This window comes from Dipteris shenzhenensis, chromosome 18 (assembly GCF_047967505.1).
Source record: "Dipteris shenzhenensis isolate YYH24624 ecotype China chromosome 18, Dip_SZ_1.0, whole genome shotgun sequence".
Taxonomy (NCBI): domain Eukaryota; kingdom Viridiplantae; phylum Streptophyta; class Polypodiopsida; order Gleicheniales; family Dipteridaceae; genus Dipteris; species Dipteris shenzhenensis.
The window spans coordinates 20,773,857-20,792,991 of NC_141613.1; the positions used below are offsets into that span (position 1 = coordinate 20,773,857).

The 19,135-nt window shown below is 44.5% G+C and overlaps 1 protein-coding gene across 1 annotated transcript in view; it reads right to left on the reverse strand.

Moving 5' to 3' along the window:
* Positions 1–365: 365 nt before the first annotated feature.
* The window catches only part of LOC147890934 (transketolase, chloroplastic-like), a 63,298-nt gene continuing 44,528 nt past the window's right edge, over positions 366–19,135 (reverse strand). Inside the window, exons 3-7 of the mRNA XM_087389120.1 lie at positions 2,564–2,669; positions 2,096–2,378; positions 1,864–2,012; positions 1,578–1,731; positions 366–1,457 (exon numbers count right to left, since the gene is read on the reverse strand). Of these exons, the coding sequence (XP_087245246.1) occupies positions 495–1,457; positions 1,578–1,731; positions 1,864–2,012; positions 2,096–2,378; positions 2,564–2,669 (1,655 nt within the window). The 3' untranslated portion in view covers positions 366–494. The remainder of the gene's footprint in view (positions 1,458–1,577; positions 1,732–1,863; positions 2,013–2,095; positions 2,379–2,563; positions 2,670–19,135) is intronic.

A 19,135-nucleotide genomic window follows, 5' to 3' on the forward strand; every position in this document is an offset into this window, starting at 1 on the left:
ATCAAAAACACACAAAAAAAGTTTAATAAAACTGAGGATTACTAGTGCAAATATGAAGAGTAAGATAGCTCTAAATTTTTTGTTCTAGTTCAAATTCTATTTAAAAAGTAAGTTGTCTATCTATAATTATACCTTTGTGGTTGTTCCATACATCCTGTTGGTCTTCCAAGGACACTGGAAGATTACAGGAAACTTGTAATCCACATACATATGGACAATGATTTCTCCTGGCGAGTGGACTAAACAAATTGTAATCTGAGAGAGAGAGAGAGAGAGAGAGAGAGAATGGACATGATGTTCAAAATTACTGGACGACAGGACAATTCCAAACCAAATATTCACATTCGTAATTACGGAAGGATTGATATTGAATTTCACTGCCACCTCAAAATGGAATCAGTTATCAATGTGTGAACAAAAATCTTTTAACAGGAACTGTGCTCTGGCAAATCATGATATCATAATCCAGTTATTCAGTGATGATTGCAATGCACTCATTGCAACAAAGTGCGTGCCTTCTGAAGGACACCATCAGGTGTAAACCCAAACTTCTTGAGAACGTCTAAATATGCACCGCTTAGACCAAATGTTTCTACACCCATGATATATCCAGCATCACCCACATATTGTCTCCATCCCAAAGGTGATCCCGCTTCAACAGACATCCGCCTTTTCACATCACCTGGAAGTACACTGCTCTTATATTCTTCACTTTGTTGCTCAAATAACTCCCAACATACTAATGATACCACTCGAACCTTTCTTCCCCCTGTTCTTAGTCTTCTAGCAGCATTTTCGCACAAGCATAATTCAGAACCAGTTCCAATGAGTATCAGCTCTGGATGCCCAGAGGAGTTGTCACTTACCACATAACCACCTTTGGCCACACCATCCATGGAAGTTCCAGCCAAATTTGCTTCTACTTTTTGCCTCGAAAGAGCAATCACAGAAGGTGCTTTACGGTGTATAATAGCCATTTTATAGGCTCCAGCAGTCTCATTTCCATCAGCAGGCCTAAAGACTAACATGTTTGGAATCGCTCGCAGCCCAATTAACTGCTCTACTGGTTGGTGAGTGGGCCCATCTTCCCCTAAACCAATTGAATCGTGGGTGCAGATATAGATCACGCCTGCTTCACTAAGAGCAGAAAGCCGCATAGCATTTTTCATGTAATCTGAAAAAACAAGAAAGGTTGCTGCAAATGGAATAAGGCCACTACCATGCAGTGCAAGGCCACTTGATATTCCAGCCATCGCATGCTCTCGTATCCCATATCTTATGTTACGTCCCCAAGGGGTATGCTGGTTTAGATCCCCTAAATCTTTTAAGTAGGCTTTATTTGAGCTTGCCAAATCTGCACTTCCACCAATCAAACCAGGCAACACCCTGGCTAATACATTCAAACATGTCTCAGAATAACCACGTGTAGCATCGACTGGATCATTTTCTGACCATGTCTGCCAAATCAAAGCCTGTGTCAAAATCTCATTCTATCCTATCTTACATCAAATTTTCAAACCAAGTTTGCAATTCTTTAAGGGTGTGTACAAGGTTAAGAGCCAAGCAAAAGCATATACCGGCAAACAACTTTCCCAACCAACAGGGAGTGTACCATTAAGAAGCTTCTTGAACTCATTTCCTTCAGCGGGATAATTCTCCTGATATCTTGCAATGATAGAATTCCACTCATTCTCCAACTCCTGCCCATGTTCTGCTTGCTTTTCAAAATCCCTGTTAAAAAGAAGTAAGAAGCATACCAATAAGTTTGTAAGAAGCAATTATTTGATAAGAGGTTGGATCACAGAGAATAAATTCCAACGAATAGCAAATTACAATTTATTAGAATATTAAAAGAAAATTTACTTGTAAACCATTGGGATCACATAAAATGGATCTCTATCATCCCATCGAACTGCCTGTCTCATTTTTGTTACATCATCTTTATCAAAAGTTCCATGATGGGCTTTAGATGTCCCTTCCTTTTTTGATAACCTTCCAATAATCGACTTAACCTGAACAAAAAAACAAGGGTTCAGTTTGTATATCCATGGTCCTGCAGCCATGCAGTTTCTGATGGTACTGAGCATGCATGTACCCTGATGAAGGTAGGCCTCTCAGCTTCAGTATAAGCCATGTCTAATGCTGATTCAAAAGTACTCAAATCATGATACAGTCCTTCAACATTCATAGTATTCCACCCAAGAGCCTGAAATCGAGCTGTAACATCCTCAGAAAAAGCAAGACTGGTGTCTCCATCAATTGTATTATGATTGTCATCATAGATGACTATCAGCTTGTTTAATTTCAGATGGCCAGCCAATGCTGCTGCTTCATATGATATTCCTTCCATCGCACACCCATCTCCCATGATACAGAATCTGATAATAAAATACAGGAATTTTCCCTTTAATTAGCAGAATACATAAGATCCCATGATTGTTATAGTGACCAAGACCCAGCCAATTATTCAGCATTCCCTAAAGTGCCTAAATTTCCCAGAACTTTGCTCATATGCCCTTTTTTACATTAATATCAGCTGAAAAACCAAAAGTAGAAAACTCACGTTCTGTGATTAACAATGACACAATCATCCTTGTTGAAACGGGCAGCTAAATGCTTCTCTGCAATTGCCAATCCAACAGCATTTGCTAAACCTTGTCCAAGTGGCCCTGGATCAAAAGGTTAAAACAAATAATTTAGTGCATGAGAATAAAAATTTTAAATATGTAAATTCATGCATATGTGCTTGCAGAGTGTGGTTGTGTACATGCATGCATAAGTAAAATCCAACTAAGGGTTATAAGTGGACCTGTTACAATTAATTACACACGGAGCATTTATTGAATACATTTCATGCACATACAAGAAACCATCAGTGACAAATTCATGACAATGTAACATCGACGATGAGAGATCTGTGGTTTCTGAATAAATGGATCGTTTATTGGAGAGAGCATTCAACCCCTATAACAGAACCAAATGAACACGACGTAGGGCACTACCCAAAGGTTTCAATGTCAGATCTCATGTGAATATCGTTCCTCAACTCATCATTCCCATAAGGGTTTTCTATCTATCCATAGCAAAATGCAGAAGACAGCAACTATGTACCAAGGGAGAGCCAACCCTAATCTCTTTATACCACTCTCTCCTCATTCTTTTACCGTCCTATTGGGCCCGTCTAGCTCCAAGACACAATCCTGGCTCTATGGACTTGCCACTGTCCATCAAATCACATCACTAACTAGCGGTGGCATATTGTTAATCAATCTTGTTAACAGTGACCAACTTCTTACACATTTCAGAGGAGGGCTTCATTGAACCACGAGAGTATACCCAGATCCACCTCACCCATTCATTGAGGATATTGATCGGGCAGTTTTGTGTCTCATTGCACCAACTCCGTATTAAGAGTGGATGGGCTGAGGGGTTGTGAGGCCAGAAGTGGGAGATGACTTCCCAAGGGACATCCCGCTCAAACCAATGGTGCTCCCTCCTAGAGGGTACCACATCTGCACTTCATGTGATCACCAGACAAGAGATCAAGATAGATTAGCATTTTTCTTTTATGTGTTGTGTACTATGAGATTCCAGCTCGTTATCCTTGTCTCCTCAACAATGGCTTTACATCCCTCTCTAGCTTCCTATCTTACCTAGATCAAATATGGCTAGCGCTGAGGCCTTTAGACGTAGGGAGAATTTGATCAACACTGTTATGGATAAAATTGTCTAAGGAAAAAGGCATTAATATGTATGTGTGTTTGTATATGTGGCAATAGTATAATCAAATATGGTGTGCATAGGGCCCAAGGTTGAGGTGGCAAGGCATGACCATGTGCCACCCTTCCATGTAAGAGGACCCATAAGGTGTGTTGTACATAATCCATAATAGTAATATTATAAAATGCAAGGTGGCATGGCTCCTCCATGTGCCACCCCTCCACCTAGGATGCAATAATTGAGATATGGCTCAAAGTCCATGGGAGAAGCAATATAAAATGGGTGGAGATGGCTATTATATTGAGTTATTCCCTCCATATGGGATAGGCCCATGTGGGAGAGGTATAGAAGGACAAAGAGAGCTAGTTAAATAATGGGGAAAGTAGGATGAGGTGGCAAGATTCCTTGTGCCAACCCTCCACTTGTCCTCCTAGAGGTTTGAACCTATTATAAAATTGGAAAGAGGCCAAGGGAGTATCATAGACTTGAGATATGGGGCTTGATTTATGTGGAAAATTGAGGCAAAGGGTTGTCGCACACAATTGAGAGTGCGTACCCACCTAGCCCACATGGAAGACTTTTCCACACACACCATGCATGTGGGAGGATACATTAATGTGGAGAGACCCCCTCTTTTGGCTATAAAAGGAAGGGGCTATTCCTTGATGAGACACGCTCATTCTTGTAAAGCCACCTAGCTAGTATTTTGATATTTCCCTCTCATCCCTCCTTTCCAATAAAGTATGGTTCACTTCCCTTGATGTCTACATCTCAACATTCCTCTTCCTATCATGTACTTGCTTCTCTTCCCACTCTCCCTTTCCCCTTGTGTCATAGTCTCCCTTTTCCTTCCCTCCATTTCTAATTCCTTATTCACCCCTATGACATCCCTTCGCCCTCGTGATCTCCTTTTCTCTATGGCCTTTGAGCGTCGCCATACTTAGTCTCTAGCCTTTGGTCTCGGTTTCTTTTCCGGCTAAAAGTTTTGGTGTGGCTGCTGGGATACGAATCTCCACGGCTGTTGACGAATCTTCTATTCGTACGGGTTACATCAACAAAACTATACCATCTGTGCTCTTTCTAAGCTACTGCGCGTGCATTCGCTTCGTGCGTCTCCTACGCTTCAGTTCTCTGGTGGACTGCTGCGATTTCTGGTTGCGGACAGTTCTCTGGACTGCTGCGACTTCTGGTTGCGGACAGTTTTCTGCGCTTCAGTTCTCTGGACTGCTGCGATTTCTGGTTGCGGACAGTTTTCTGCGCGACAGTTCTCTGGACTGCTCTGGTCGCGGACTGTTTCCTGAGCCCCTGCAAAAGAGTAACAGCAGATCCCGCGCCCCCCCTATCTCTTCTCTTCTTCTTCTTGTCCTTCTCTTTCTCTTCTCCTTCTCCTCTCCTCTCCTCTCTTTTTATTAAAGAGTAGGATTGGAACCCAAGACCTCCCCCTTCACAAAAGAAAGTCTTATCATTGGGCCAACAAGTTGGAAGTGGTAAAAATGTAATGATTTTTGTTCATATATTGAAATTGCGGGAGCTGTAACTCTCTAACCATAAGGAGTTTGCTCTTGTTGTAAAAAGCAAAAATATTTCATTTTATGTTCTCTATCCACTTCTCTTGCTAGATCGCCAATTCAGAACTTCTCCAAGCCCACTTCACGGACGCACGCCTCACGAGAAGGGTGGACATTTATGTCACTTCTCAACGCGTTTAAGGAATTGGTGCCTGTTCCTCCGCACCTTACGGCTACCAATGCACGAGATGTATTCCTTGATCTTCATGTCGACCTTCAACGGCTGATTGTCCAGTGCATTATTGATGGTGATGACGGGTGGAATGACACACCGTGGATAATTCAGGGTGACGAACTACTGATACGCTGGGAGGATTTTGACTTTACTTCTACTCATTGTGCGGTGATCGAACTACTTGCTGCTTCAGAGGTAATCAAAACGGTTTCCTTCTTCGAAGGGTGGGATGCTCCCCAAGCTTGGGGGGAGATTTGGCGCATCTGCTTGTTGATTCCTGTGGAAAAGCTCGTCCTGAATGGTTTATTCACAATCTCATTACAAAGGTTTCTAGGCCTTGGCTATGGTTGGTAATGTTTCGACCAAGGAATCCATTTGTACCTAATCAGCCTTTTGTGCCTCATTTCGAGCTTCAAATTGTAATTCTTTTTGGGCTTAAGATAAACTATCAACAAAGAATTGCAAGTTTATTTGGTGCTGAACGTTTGGCTCAAGTGTTGAATTCTCCCCACCCTCTCCTCCTACCTATCTTGGACTACCGAGAAACTTGATGTCCGAATTCTCGTCTTGGTGTGATGACATCTTGGATTCTTCAATTTGATGGAGCTTACAAACCTTCGACCAAGGCGGCTGGCGTGGGTGTGAAGCTCACTTCACCGAGTGGTGAGGAGTTTTGTTACAGCAAGTCTTCACCCGCAAGTACTTGCAATCAAGCTGAGTACTCGGCGCTCTTTGGGCTACAAAAGGCACAAGAACATCATGCCAAGCAATTGGAGGTGCAAGGAGATTCTCAACTAGTGTGTGAACAAGTTAGTGAAAGGTGGAAGGTGCGGAGCAAAGGCTTGGTTCCACGACATCAACAAGCCTTGGAACTTTGCAACCAATTTGAAGAGGTAAAAATTCAGCATATCCCTCGAGCTCGAAATCTTGTTGCTGATTTCTTGGCACGTGAAGCTTGTATTTCAATCACGCATGACGCGAGTGGAAGCGCCACCCCAACCAAGCCGCAAGCCACGAAGGAGGGTGATCATTTGTAAGGAATGCAAAGGTTGTGGTCATCATGAAACTAAGTGTTGGGCCTACTTGATACGAGTTCACCGACTTCGGCAGACCATCAGGAGGGTTCTCAAGGACATTGCTCAAAAGAAGGATGCCAGACCGCACACCCCTTGAAGAAATAGAATGGCGACTACAAGAACTGGAAGAAGCTGAAGGTGATGTGCAAGCTCTCCAACTGTTGACATTTGTCATGGCATTCTTGTTTGCCTTGATGAACAACCTTATGCGACGCCGCACCTCTAACCCTCGCGTGTAATGATCAAAGTGATATCATGAGGATTGGTCCTTTTAAGATAGTCTATGTGCTATTCTATGCTGAAGATTCTTCTCGTGTAATATTTCACACTACACCAGTGACACCTTACCCTGCCTATGTGTGCTTTTTGGATGTATCTTCACCCGATTTTCAGTTCAAGCTTCCTCTTACTATTGTTCGTCCAAAGATAAGCCCCTCTTTCCCATCTTCCAAGCATGGCTGACATTCCCGTGTTTTGTGGGCGGGTAGAAGAAAATCCAAATGAGTATCTTGTGGCTTTCAAACGCCGTTGTGTCTCTCTCAACTTTCTTACTGAAGACAGATGGCTATTGGTTCTCCCCACATTTCTAGAAGGTTTGGCTCAAGTGTGGTATGAGAAGCAAACCGAAGATGTTCGCCAAAGCTGGCCAAGGTTGACAGCAGCAATGATTGAGTATTTCGGCAAAGAAGAGGAGCCGGAGAATGTGTACCTGCAGGTGGCAAATTTGAAGCAGTCAGAAGGTGAGACGGCGCGTCGATATGTGGATCGAGCGGCCGTGCTCCTGGACCGTTTGATTGCCACACAGGAGGACAATGCCGGGTTTCGAGCTGGAATGACTCAGCATGTGCTGGGCTACCTTGTAGCAGGAGCGAGTGATGAATTCCGCCTCAAGCTTAAATGGGAGAATCCAGAAACTATGGTGCTAGCACATGAGATTGCTCAAAAGTTTGACAAAGTTCAGTCTGACCCCGCTTCAAAGAAGACGATTGTCCCTCCGCATCCCCCTCCATTCCTGCAACAACAACCTGGGGAGTCTAACTCAGGGGCATACCCCCACCCCTCCACGATGTATCTACCGCCTCCACCTCAGATGTATGGTCCTCCCTTAGATGCTTACCCTCAACAAGGTGGATATCCTCATCCTCCGCCTCGAAGATTTCCCCAACCTCGCCCACGAGCCCCCCTCCTCTCTACTCCCGTGGCCCCTCCAACTAAAGAGGCCCCCCCTGCAACAGAACCTGGAGTCAATGACCTAGCCAAGGCCCTGAATGATCTTCGCCTTGAGATGGTGGGCATCAAAAATCAAGCCAACCGCCCTCCAAGAGATCGTGCTAATGTTGTATGCTACGAGTGCCACCAGAAGGGTCATTACAGAATGCCCCAATATTCCAAGGGTGAATCTTCTAAGTGAGTCGGGCACTGAGGATTCTGATGTGGAGATCCTTGATCTCGGGAAAAGAACTAGTGCTATCTCGGACCCCTCTCCAAACCGTGGACCGGGCCGCCCCAAGAAGAAGGTGTCCTTCTCAGAGCCCTCAGATGCTGAGATGGCAGACCCACCAACAGAGAAGACTAAAAGATCTCGCAGGAGTAAGTGGTCACCCTCGGATTTTCCCATCGGCTCAGGGCAAGAGGACTATTCGGTCGTTCAAGACCTTGCTCATCGTTCTTTGAGCATCACACTCCCGCAACTAATAGCATTAAGCCCTAAGGTGAGACGTGAGCTGCAGCAAGGTCTCTCAACAAGAAAGAGCAAGAAAAAGGGAAAGGTACGAGAGGTATCTTCTATCTCTGAAGAAATTGATCGGCACCCACACACAGTAGATGTCATCATAGATAATTGCCGTGTCAAAAATGTGTGTGTTGATGGGGGAGCTGCATGTAATATCATGGTGCCCCGCATCATGAAGAAATTGAATTTGAAATGTACAAGGCGTTCCTCCACTCGAATCAAGGTAGCAGATGGTCGACGACTCGCCACCATGGGAGTCATTGAGGATTTGCCCATCACTGTCAACGGGCTGACCACCACTGTCAATTTCTATGTAGTGGACATTGAAGATACAGGCAGAAGTTACCCTGCCATACTCGGGAGACCATGGTTGAGAAAAAGTGATGCAGTCAGCTATTGGAAGACAGGACACATGTCTTTTGGTGCTTCCAAGGAGAAAATCCCTGTGCAACCTGGTGCCATGGAACCGGAAGAAGAAGAGGAGCATGACAGTGATACTCTCTCATCTTTAGTGTCTGAGTCCATGGAAGAATCAGACGGAGGGGAGGAATTCTCAGAGGAGGAAGTTTACATGATGGGGGTGTCTCCGACCCTGCCACCTGCAAAAAAGATAACAGCTAGTCCTCAACAGCTCGAATCAATGCTTTCTCCAAACCTCACTCCAGGTGAGAAAGATGAGTTTCTTGAAATGTTCAAAGATTTCCCTGACCTCTTTGCAACTAGCTACCACCACCTTCGCCATGTGACTGCCATAGAGCACAAGATAGAGCTGAAGCCTGATGCAAAGCCTGTGGCTCAGAAGTATCGGAGATTAGGGCCCCTACAGACCGACGCTTTGCGATCAGAGTTGCAGAAGCTTGTAGAGGCTGGGTTTATTGTTCCGGTTCACAATACTGAATGGGTTTCACCAGTGGTAGTCATCCCAAAGAAAAACAACAAGTGGCGGGTCTGCATCGACTATAAGAAGCTCAATGCTGCCACCAAGAGGGATCATCATCCTCTACCCTTTCAAGACCTCATTCTTGAGAAGGTAAGTGGTCATGAGATGTATACTTTCTGTGATGGTTACTCTGGGTTTCATCAAATCAGAATTGCTGAGGAAGATGTGCTTAAAACCACATTTGCCACACCCTGGGGGACATTTGCATTCAAAGTAATGCCATTTGGCCTCACCAATGCTCCTGCCACCTTTCAAAGATTCATGCAGATGGTGTTTGCTCCTTATTTGGGGGATTTCTTGGAGGTGTTTTTAGATGATTTCTGTATATTCTCATCACGTAAGGAGCACATCATGAAGGTTAGATTGGCCTTCCAAAGGGTCAAGGATGCAAATGGCAGTCTCAACCCTGAGAAATGCACCATTGGAGCCACTCAAGGGAGGTTATTGGGACATGTTGTCTCATCCGAGGGCATCAAGCCTGACCCCGAGAAGGTAGAAGCCATCCTCAAGCTCTCCCCACCTACAACCAAACGTCAGGTACGCTCATTTGTCAATCTAGCAGGATACTATCGCCGCTTCATTGATCAGTATGCTGCTTTGACACGGCCCATGACTATGCTATTAAAAGATGGGGTTGATTTCTCTTGGAATGAGGATTGTGATCATGGGTTTGCACAAATCAAGAATGCTTTGGCTTCAGAACCCATTCTACGCAATCCAGACTGGTCAAAGACCTTCTATATCAATACTGGGTTTGGAGAGCACACTCTGGCAGGTATTCTTCTCCAGCAAGGGGAGGATCGGTTCATGTATCCCATTCGATTTGCGTCTCGACAATTGCTCGACACTGAGCGACGCTATTCAGAGGCTGACAAGCATGCCTTGTCTTTGGTGTTTTGCATTGAGAAATTTAAGCATTATGTGGCTGGAAGGTCCTTCTTTATACTCACTGACACTGGTCTTGCAAAGCAGGTTCTTCAATCACCAAATCCCATGGGCCGGTTGGCCAAATGGTTGGCAGTTCTACAAGAATATGATTTTTCTTTCAAAATTGTAAAAGGGGGTTGTTCCAACTTGAAGAATGCTTTGATTGATTTAGAGGAGTGCCTTGATGTAACCCTGGTAGCAGCCATAGAAGTTGGGGATCCTTGGTATGGTGGTATATATAAGTTTTTGACCGCTTTCTCCTTTCCTTCAGAAAGTACAAGCTATGAGAGAAAGAAGATCCACAGAGATAGTAGGCGCTACACCCTCCTTGATGGGGTGTTGTACCGTCAAGGCATGGATGGGGTACTCAGACGGGCCATTGATGCAGATGAAGTGCCTAAGGTATTGAAGCATTATCATGATGGGTTTTGTGGAGGCCACTATGCCAGTGACTATACAGCTAAGAAGATTTTACATGCTGGATACTATTGGCCGACATTGTTCAAGGATGTCACTTTGTATTGCAAAACCTGTGAACCATGTCAATTCTTCGGTAGGAAGGATTTGCATCCCGGGCAACATCACCCAGTGATGTCCATCCATCCGTTTCAGAAGTGGGGAATAGATTTTGTCGGGCCCTTGCCCATGACTGCCCGCAAAAAGAAGTATCTTTTGGTAGCCACTCAGTATGTCACTAAGTGGGCTGAAGCTATCGCTCTCTCTGCTGCAAATGGCAAGGCAGTTTCAAGTTTCATATTTGAACGTATCTGCACAAGGTTTGGGACACCCATGGAGATAGTCTCTAACCATGGGAGTCCATTCTTAAATGAAGCAGTGGAGTTACTCATGGATCGCATGGGCATTGATCATCACACTTCTAGCATCTATTATCCAGCATCCATGGGTCAAACAGAGCGGACCAATGGCCTCCTCTGTAAAACCATAGGAAAAATGGCCGCAGGGAATAGGAGCCAATGGGATCAGAAGGTCACTGAAGCAGTGTGGGCTTACAACATCACTCATAAAACATCTATAGGTCACACCCCTTTTGAGTTGGTGTATGGTACTGAGGCTGTTTTACCACTTGAGATAGAGATTCCGGCCTTGAGATTGGCGCAGGAACAGAGGATGATAGAAGATGAACATGTAGAGGCCAGATTGGTACAACTTGAGAAGTTAGATGAGACCCGACGCCTTGCACTACATCAAACAGAGATCCAAAAGAATCGACAAAAGGCCCGATTGGATGCTAAGATTCGCAAGGGATGGGTAAGACACTTTGCTGAGGGGGATGTTGTGCTATGCTTTGATAACAGATTGGACCACCAAATGGATAAGAAGTTTCTGCCACTGTGGGCTGGTCCATACAAAGTCATCAAAGAACGTAGCAATGGGTCTGTACAAGTTCAGGAGCTGCATGAACCATATGGCAAGAAGGTGATCAACAAGCGCTACCTCAAGCCTTTCTTTGTGCGTTATGGTCCCAGGCATGGAAATGCGGTGCATTCCCTGTGCCTGGGGGAGGGAACTGTTATGGATAAAATTGTCTAAGGAAAAAGGCATTAATATGTATGTGTGTTTGTATATGTGGCAATAGTATAATCAAATATGGTGTGCATAGGGCCCAAGGTTGAGGTGGCAAGGCATGACCATGTGCCACCCTTCCATGTAAGAGGACCCATAAGGTGTGTTGTACATAATCCATAATAGTAATATTATAAAATGCAAGGTGGCATGGCTCCTCCATGTGCCACCCCTCCACCTAGGATGCAATAATTGAGATATGGCTCAAAGTCCATGGGAGAAGCAATATAAAATGGGTGGAGATGGCTATTATATTGAGTTATTCCCTCCATATGGGATAGGCCCATGTGGAGGAGGTATAGAAGGACAAAGAGAGCTAGTTAAATAATGGGGAAAGTAGGATGAGGTGGCAAGATTCCTTGTGCCAACCCTCCACTTGTCCTCCTAGAGGTTTGAACCTATTATAAAATTGGAAAGAGGCCAAGGGAGTATCATAGACTTGAGATATGGGGCTTGATTTATGTGGAAAATTGAGGCAAAGGGTTGTCGCACACAATTGAGAGTGCGTACCCACCTAGCCCACATGGAAGACTTTTCCACACACACCATGCATGTGGGAGGATACATTAATGTGGAGAGACCCCCTCTTTTGGCTATAAAAGGAAGGGGCTATTCCTTGATGAGACACGCTCATTCTTGTAAAGCCACCTAGCTAGTATTTTGATATTTCCCTCTCATCCCTCCTTTCCAATAAAGTATGGTTCACTTCCCTTGATGTCTACATCTCAACATTCCTCTTCCTATCATGTACTTGCTTCTCTTCCCACTCTCCCTTTCCCCTTGTGTCATAGTCTCCCTTTTCCTTCCCTCCATTTCTAATTCCTTATTCACCCCTATGACATCCCTTCGCCCTCGTGATCTCCTTTTCTCTATGGCCTTTGAGCGTCGCCATACTTAGTCTCTAGCCTTTGGTCTCGGTTTCTTTTCCGGCTAAAAACACACACAGGTAGGATCAGGGTACACAACCAGTGTCACGAGGGCATGATTTCTGGCGCATGCTTGTTGGCTTGCATGTGGGCACAACTCTACGAAAACAAGGACGAAGGTCATGGGTTGCTTGGTTTGCTAGAACCCCTAGCAAATAATGCATTGGGGGTAAAAATAGTGGTTGAGTCCAAAGAGAGGAGCAAAAGCCCTAAGGATCCAAGGTTGGGCCATTGGAATGGACCCCATAGAGGGGGCAAGGTGAAAATTAAAGACCAAGGGGCAAAGTAAAAATGTGAGCATGCCACATAGCATTTTCCCATGCTTAGGATGCATTTGGCAAGGTTGCCCATGGAACCTACCAGGAAGGATCACGTGGGAAAAGAAGGCGGCTAATTGATGGCAGGCAAAGATCTTCCGTGCGTGCATACCCTATACGGAGTAGGACATGTACGGAGCTATACGGAGCTCGGGCTATAGGTAGTGCACAGACTAGTACGTCTGACTACGGGCTGTTGGGCAGAGGCATTTTTTCGTACGGGAGCTATGGTGTGAGCTGTAGCTAGCCTATGTAAGGAAATCCGAGGGGACTTGCTAGTCTAAGTGTACAGAAGCAACTCGGTTGCTGATTTGCTGATTGCAAACGGGTGTGTATGGTTGGAGCTTGCATCTTGTGATGGTATACAGGAATGTGCACATATGGGCTGTTGTTACCGTACGAACTGTAAGAGATTACAAAGATATGGTGTTGTAGGCATAAAGTCAACCCTCTGGTTGACCAGTAGTACTTGGGTACTATATATACCAAGTACTTGTATTGTTTCATTTGAACATTTCTATTGGAGCTTTCTTGTGTGTGCACTCTTGCTCACTTGTGTTCACTCTCCACTTTCTTCCTACATTTGGTATCAGAGCACTTCCGTCTCTAGAGCCCATTCCTGAGCTTGCTTCCAAACTCCCGCAAGCTTGGTGCTCCAGTGCGTGTTCCTGGTTCTCAGATTCAGCTCTCCAGCTTTCGTTTGAGGTAGCTCCAACGGTCCAACGGCTGTTTTTTGACCTTTTGAGATCCGATTTTAATGTTTTTCGAATTTTTTGAGCTGCCCGCATAAAAACAAACCTGTCCCACACCATTTTAGGTGGGGGGAAAATTTTCCCTGTTTTTTTGTCCGTACAGTTGTACGGAACTGTATGGACGTCTGTATGTGCGTACGGATCTATCCATACAGTTGTTTGACAGTGCTGGGAGTCCATACGACTTGTCAGAAGGTGATTTCAAGTAGTTTTCGGCTATTTTTCGCCGTTTTTGCTCAGCTCTCGACCCTTTTTAGCTCCAGTCTCTCCTGAGTGTGTTCCAGCAGCTCCAGGCATCTCCATACTTCTCCAGGATCTTCTCTGCACGTGTGTTGTGTTCAAAAGTACTCCCGACAGCTTCATTCAGCTCCAAACAGCTCACTTCAGCTCCTTTGTCATCTCCAGCTTGCCCACACAGTCAATGGACTGTTTTGCAGGTGGTTCGGGCCAAGTTGCACTTCCAGTAAGTGTTTTGAGCTGTGTATTTCGCTTCGGGACTGTTTTTGCAGCCCATACTCCTGCACTCTCAGGTGCATTTGCAGATACTCTGCATTGTTGGGTGCATTTGCAGTTGCTCTACAGTTGTGAATGCCTTTGAGCTTCGTTGGATGCATTTGAGCACTTGTGTGTTAAGTACATTTCCTAATCTACTACTGCAGATCACGGGAGTAGCACTAAGCGTGAGAGCTCACAGAGAAATCAAAATCAAAAATCACGTAAAAGTTCCTTCTCCATCTCTCACTAACTCCAACAAGCCCCATCTCCCTAGACGGATCTAGATGCCACATGTCATCATCATAGGGCCTTCCTAATGCATCTTTTCACCCCTCTCTTGGGATACTTTAATTCCAATTGTCCCTAGGTACATTGCTTGCATTAGGCCCTTAGCCTTAGACCCACCTAGTCTGGTGCTATCAACCCTCACCTAGGACCTTGACATTAATTCCCTCTCGATCATTTACATGAAGCACAAACAAATATATTACAAACATAGATCCTTAAGGGAAATGTCGACTGATTCTTCCGAGGTCATGCCACCTCAGCTAGAGCGTAACATTCCTTCCCTCTTCAGACATCAGCATCCTCGATGATAAATTTTGGGAACACTCTCTGCAACTGGTATACGGATTCCCAGGTAGCTTCTGATAGAGGCTGACCATGCCATGCAACCAACACCGTGGGTATCTTCTGATTTCGCACTTGCATTGTTCCTCGGTCCAGAATTCTTGTTGGTTTGTGCCTTGCATTATCCTCTATCTCCTGAAACAAAACCACACCTTCGATTAGTGAGTCACCTGTATGCAAAAATTTCTTTAAACGAGAAACATGAAACACTGGGTGCGCCTTGCAACCCTGTGGCAATTCTAATTTATAGGCCACCTTGCCTATTCTCTTTAGAATTAACCACGGTCCACAATATCGAGGTGATAACTTAGCACACTCTCCTGAAGTTAACGACTTCGAGTGCGAAGGAACTCTGAGAAAAACTTTTTCTCCTTCCTTAAATTCTCTTATAGACCGGTTTTCATCCGCATACGCCTTGGCTCTATCCATAGCTTGGCATATATTAGCTCTCGCAAGTGCTAGCATCTCTCGCATCTGAACCACAAAGTTTGCGGCACTAGGCACTCTCCGAGGTATTCCAACTGTAGTTGGATTTGCTGGTCTATAACCATAATTCAATTCAAACGGACTAAACTCCGTAGAGGAATGTTTTCTATCATTGTAGGCAAACTCTAACAATGCCAACCACTTGTCCCACGTATGTTGTCTCAATGACACATATGCCCTCAGCATATCCTCTAAAATCTGGTTGACTCTCTCCGTCTGACCATCCATTTCAGGATGATCCCCACTACTCATTCCCAACTCAGTCCTTAGTGTCTCAAATACCGCTGTCCAAAAATGACCGGTAAATCTGACATCTCTGTCTGACACTATGGATCTAGGCAATCCATGCAGACGAAATATATGTCTAATAAACAAATCCGCCACTTGCAGGACACTAACAGACTCTCTAGTCGGAATGAAGTGAGCCATCTTGGTTAGACGATCAACCACTACAAGGATAGAATCATATCCACCTTGTGTCGCAGACGGCCCTACAATAAAGTCGATGGAAATGCTCTCCCACTTACTTAGTGGTATCTCCAAGGGCTGCAAAAGTCCGGGTGGCTTCACCCGCTCGGCCTTGCTTACCTGACACGAAAAACACCGTGTCACATATTCATGAATATGCTCTTTCATCTTTGGCCAAAAGAAATCTCGCTTCACGAGATCATATGTCTTCTCGACTTCTGGATGTCCCGCACATGGGCTATCATGGCATTGTTGAATGACTCTCTGCCTGAGATCATTCTGACTAGGTACTACTACCTTGCCAGTTCTTTTCAGCATACCATCCCTTATGGTATATCTTGCATAAGTTTGACCTTTTCTGGATGCCAGGTCATCCTTTTCGTTTTCCCCAAGTTTTAATACATGAGCCTTAGGCCATAGACTCTGGACAAACTCGTCCACCTTTTGAGTTTCTCTAATCTCGGTCATTAGAGCACTCTCTAATACCGTAAAACTCATATTGTGCATAATGCGAGACAACGCATCAGCAACCTTATTATCCTTCCCTCTTCGGTACCGAATCGTCAAATTAAACTCCTGCATGAGCTCTGCCCACCTAGCTTGGCGGCCCATCAAGTCAGGCTGTTTACAAAAATGTTTCAGAGTATCATAATCCACATCCACATAAAACTCTGAACCATACAAATAATGCCTCCATGTTTTCAAAGCATGGATAACAGCATACAACTCCAATTCATGAGTTGGCCAATTTCGCTGAGAGGGAAAAAGCTTCTTGCTTTCAAAGGCTACTAGCCTTCCCTCTTGAAGGAGAATTGCTCCTACCGCAATGCCACTTGCATCGGTTTCCAGGAACAACGGTTTCTGGGGATCAACTATTTTTAACACCGGTCCTGTGACCACAGCTTGTTTGATGGTGTTAAAACTTTCTTGTTGATTCTGTCCCCATATAAAAGGTACTTTATCTGAGGTCAGATCAGTCAATGGCGATACTATTTCGGAATATCCTTTGATATGCCTTCTATAAAATTGGACAAATCCCAAGAATGATCGCAAAAGCGGTCAGACTCTGAGGGATTGGCCAAGTCAGTATCGCCGCCACTTTCTTTGGATCCATTTCTACCCCCTCTGGAGTAATTATGAATCCCAAATATTCAAGCCTAACCATACACAATATAGTTTTCTTTTTATTTACATAAAGGCTGACTTTCCTTAAAGTACCGAACACTATTCTTAAGTGTTCACGATGCTCAGTAATACTTTTACTGAATACCAGAATATCATCAATAAAATGTACTACAAACTTTCCGATATACGGACGTAGTAAATCATTTATAAGCATGACGAATGTAGCTGGAGCATTGGTAAGTCCAAAGGGCATTACCAAAAACTCATAATGACCAAACCTGCTTCTGAAAGCGGTTTTATGCACATCCTCGGCTCTAATCTGGATCTGATGGTAGCCACACTAAAGATCTATCTTGCTGAAAATCATGGCTCCATGTAATGCATCTAGCAAATCATCAATCCGAGCCATCAGATACTTGTGCTTAACAGTGATATTATTCAATGCTCTGTAATCTATACAGAGGCGAAACGTATCATCCTTTTTCTTCTTTAATATCACTGGCGAAGCAAAAGGTGAGAAACTTGGTTGAATCTGCCCCAACTTGAGGTATTCTTCCAGTTGCCTTCGCACCTCCGCTTCTTCGGTAAAACTCATTCTATAGGGAGGTCTATTTACAGGTTCTGCCCCCTTTCACCTTATCCGTATCATTAAAGGCTGTATACCCCGTTGCTGCGGGCTTAGATAGGATGTTATCAGGTGCACTCGTTACTAGCTTAGCAACAGACACACATAACAAACAAGGTACTGACCTCTGAGAAGATCCCGCTAGCTAAATCTACATCTGTTCCGCTCTGGGACTTCCCTCCATTTCCACGTCACATTCTGAGACTACCATCTCAGCCATCCGACGATCCTTATTTCATGGACAATCCTTCCACTGATGAGGCTGAAGGCAACCAAAACACAAGCCTTCTCTCCTCGCTTTTTCTCTTTGCTCTGGGTTTAAGGGAGACTTAGACCAAGCTCGGGCTGCCATTGGTGTTACTTTCCTCTTCACTCCAATGGTGGTACTTGATTTAGGAGTTTCAGCTGGTTTCGCCTGCTTGGGTTGACCACTCGGCTGAGAACCACTCCCTTTACTAATCCACTTCTTAAACCCAGATTTCTTCTGGTACCCATACTGGGTTCCGACCTGTGCAAACCCACTTGGCCTGCTGCCCTTGGCATCTTCATAGTTCAGGGCTATGGCTATTGCATCATCCAACGTGTTCGCATACTTAGCCCGAACTTCCATTTTAATCCGATCATTCAATCCAAATATGAAATCTTTCACTTGGATTGATTGAGGTAGGGGTTCATCAACCTTCATTACGCTCTCTCGAAACTTATCAGTGTATTCTGCCACTGACAAATTTCTCTGACGAAGATTTCTATACTGATCCCAAGCTCGGGATGCTTCGTCAGGAGGTAAGAAGTGTTTTCTGAATTCCCTTTTAAACCCCTCCCAGGTAGTGGATGCAATACCATCTTTTTGTTGTTTAATCCACCACCGATCCGCTGCCTCACTAAACATGTGGGTGGCCTCGCGGATCTTCTTGATATCATTTCTAATTTCACAAATGGTGAACGCCTCGTCCCATTTGTGTAACCAGGTCTCAATGACATCAGAACTACGGTCATTCATCCGACCATAATACTTTTTCGGCCTATAATTGGCAATATTAGGTACTTTAGCCTTTTTAGGCTCGACCGTATGGATACTAGACTCCGGTTCCATTGGAGCCTTTCCTTTCTCATCTCGAGAAGGTCTGGCAGACATACTGTGTATCACTCTTCTAAGGTCAGACTGCCCTACATTTGCCTGTAACTGTTGCGCTAATAACTGCTGCAAGGCATCCTCAAGTAATGCAATCCTGCCAGATAAGGTGTGAGCTACTGGGCGCGACACCTGTTGTCCATTCAGGTCAATGGGTGTTTTGCTTTTTTTAAACACCGCTAAAACACTGTACTTACAAACTGACAAAATTCAGTGTACTGGCACTCTGACACAATTCCCTATACTAGGGAATACCTGCAATCCCAGATTCACACTAACTAGGCATTTGACACAAGCATATATCACAATATACCCCAAACCACTTTCCCTATACTAAAGAAATTCCTGCAAATCAACTGTGACTGAAGCACACAGGCATAGTCTCAAAGACTGTCCATCCCAAGTCTGCTACAACCACAAAAGCCTAATCTGTTTCTAACAAAACAGAAATGACAAA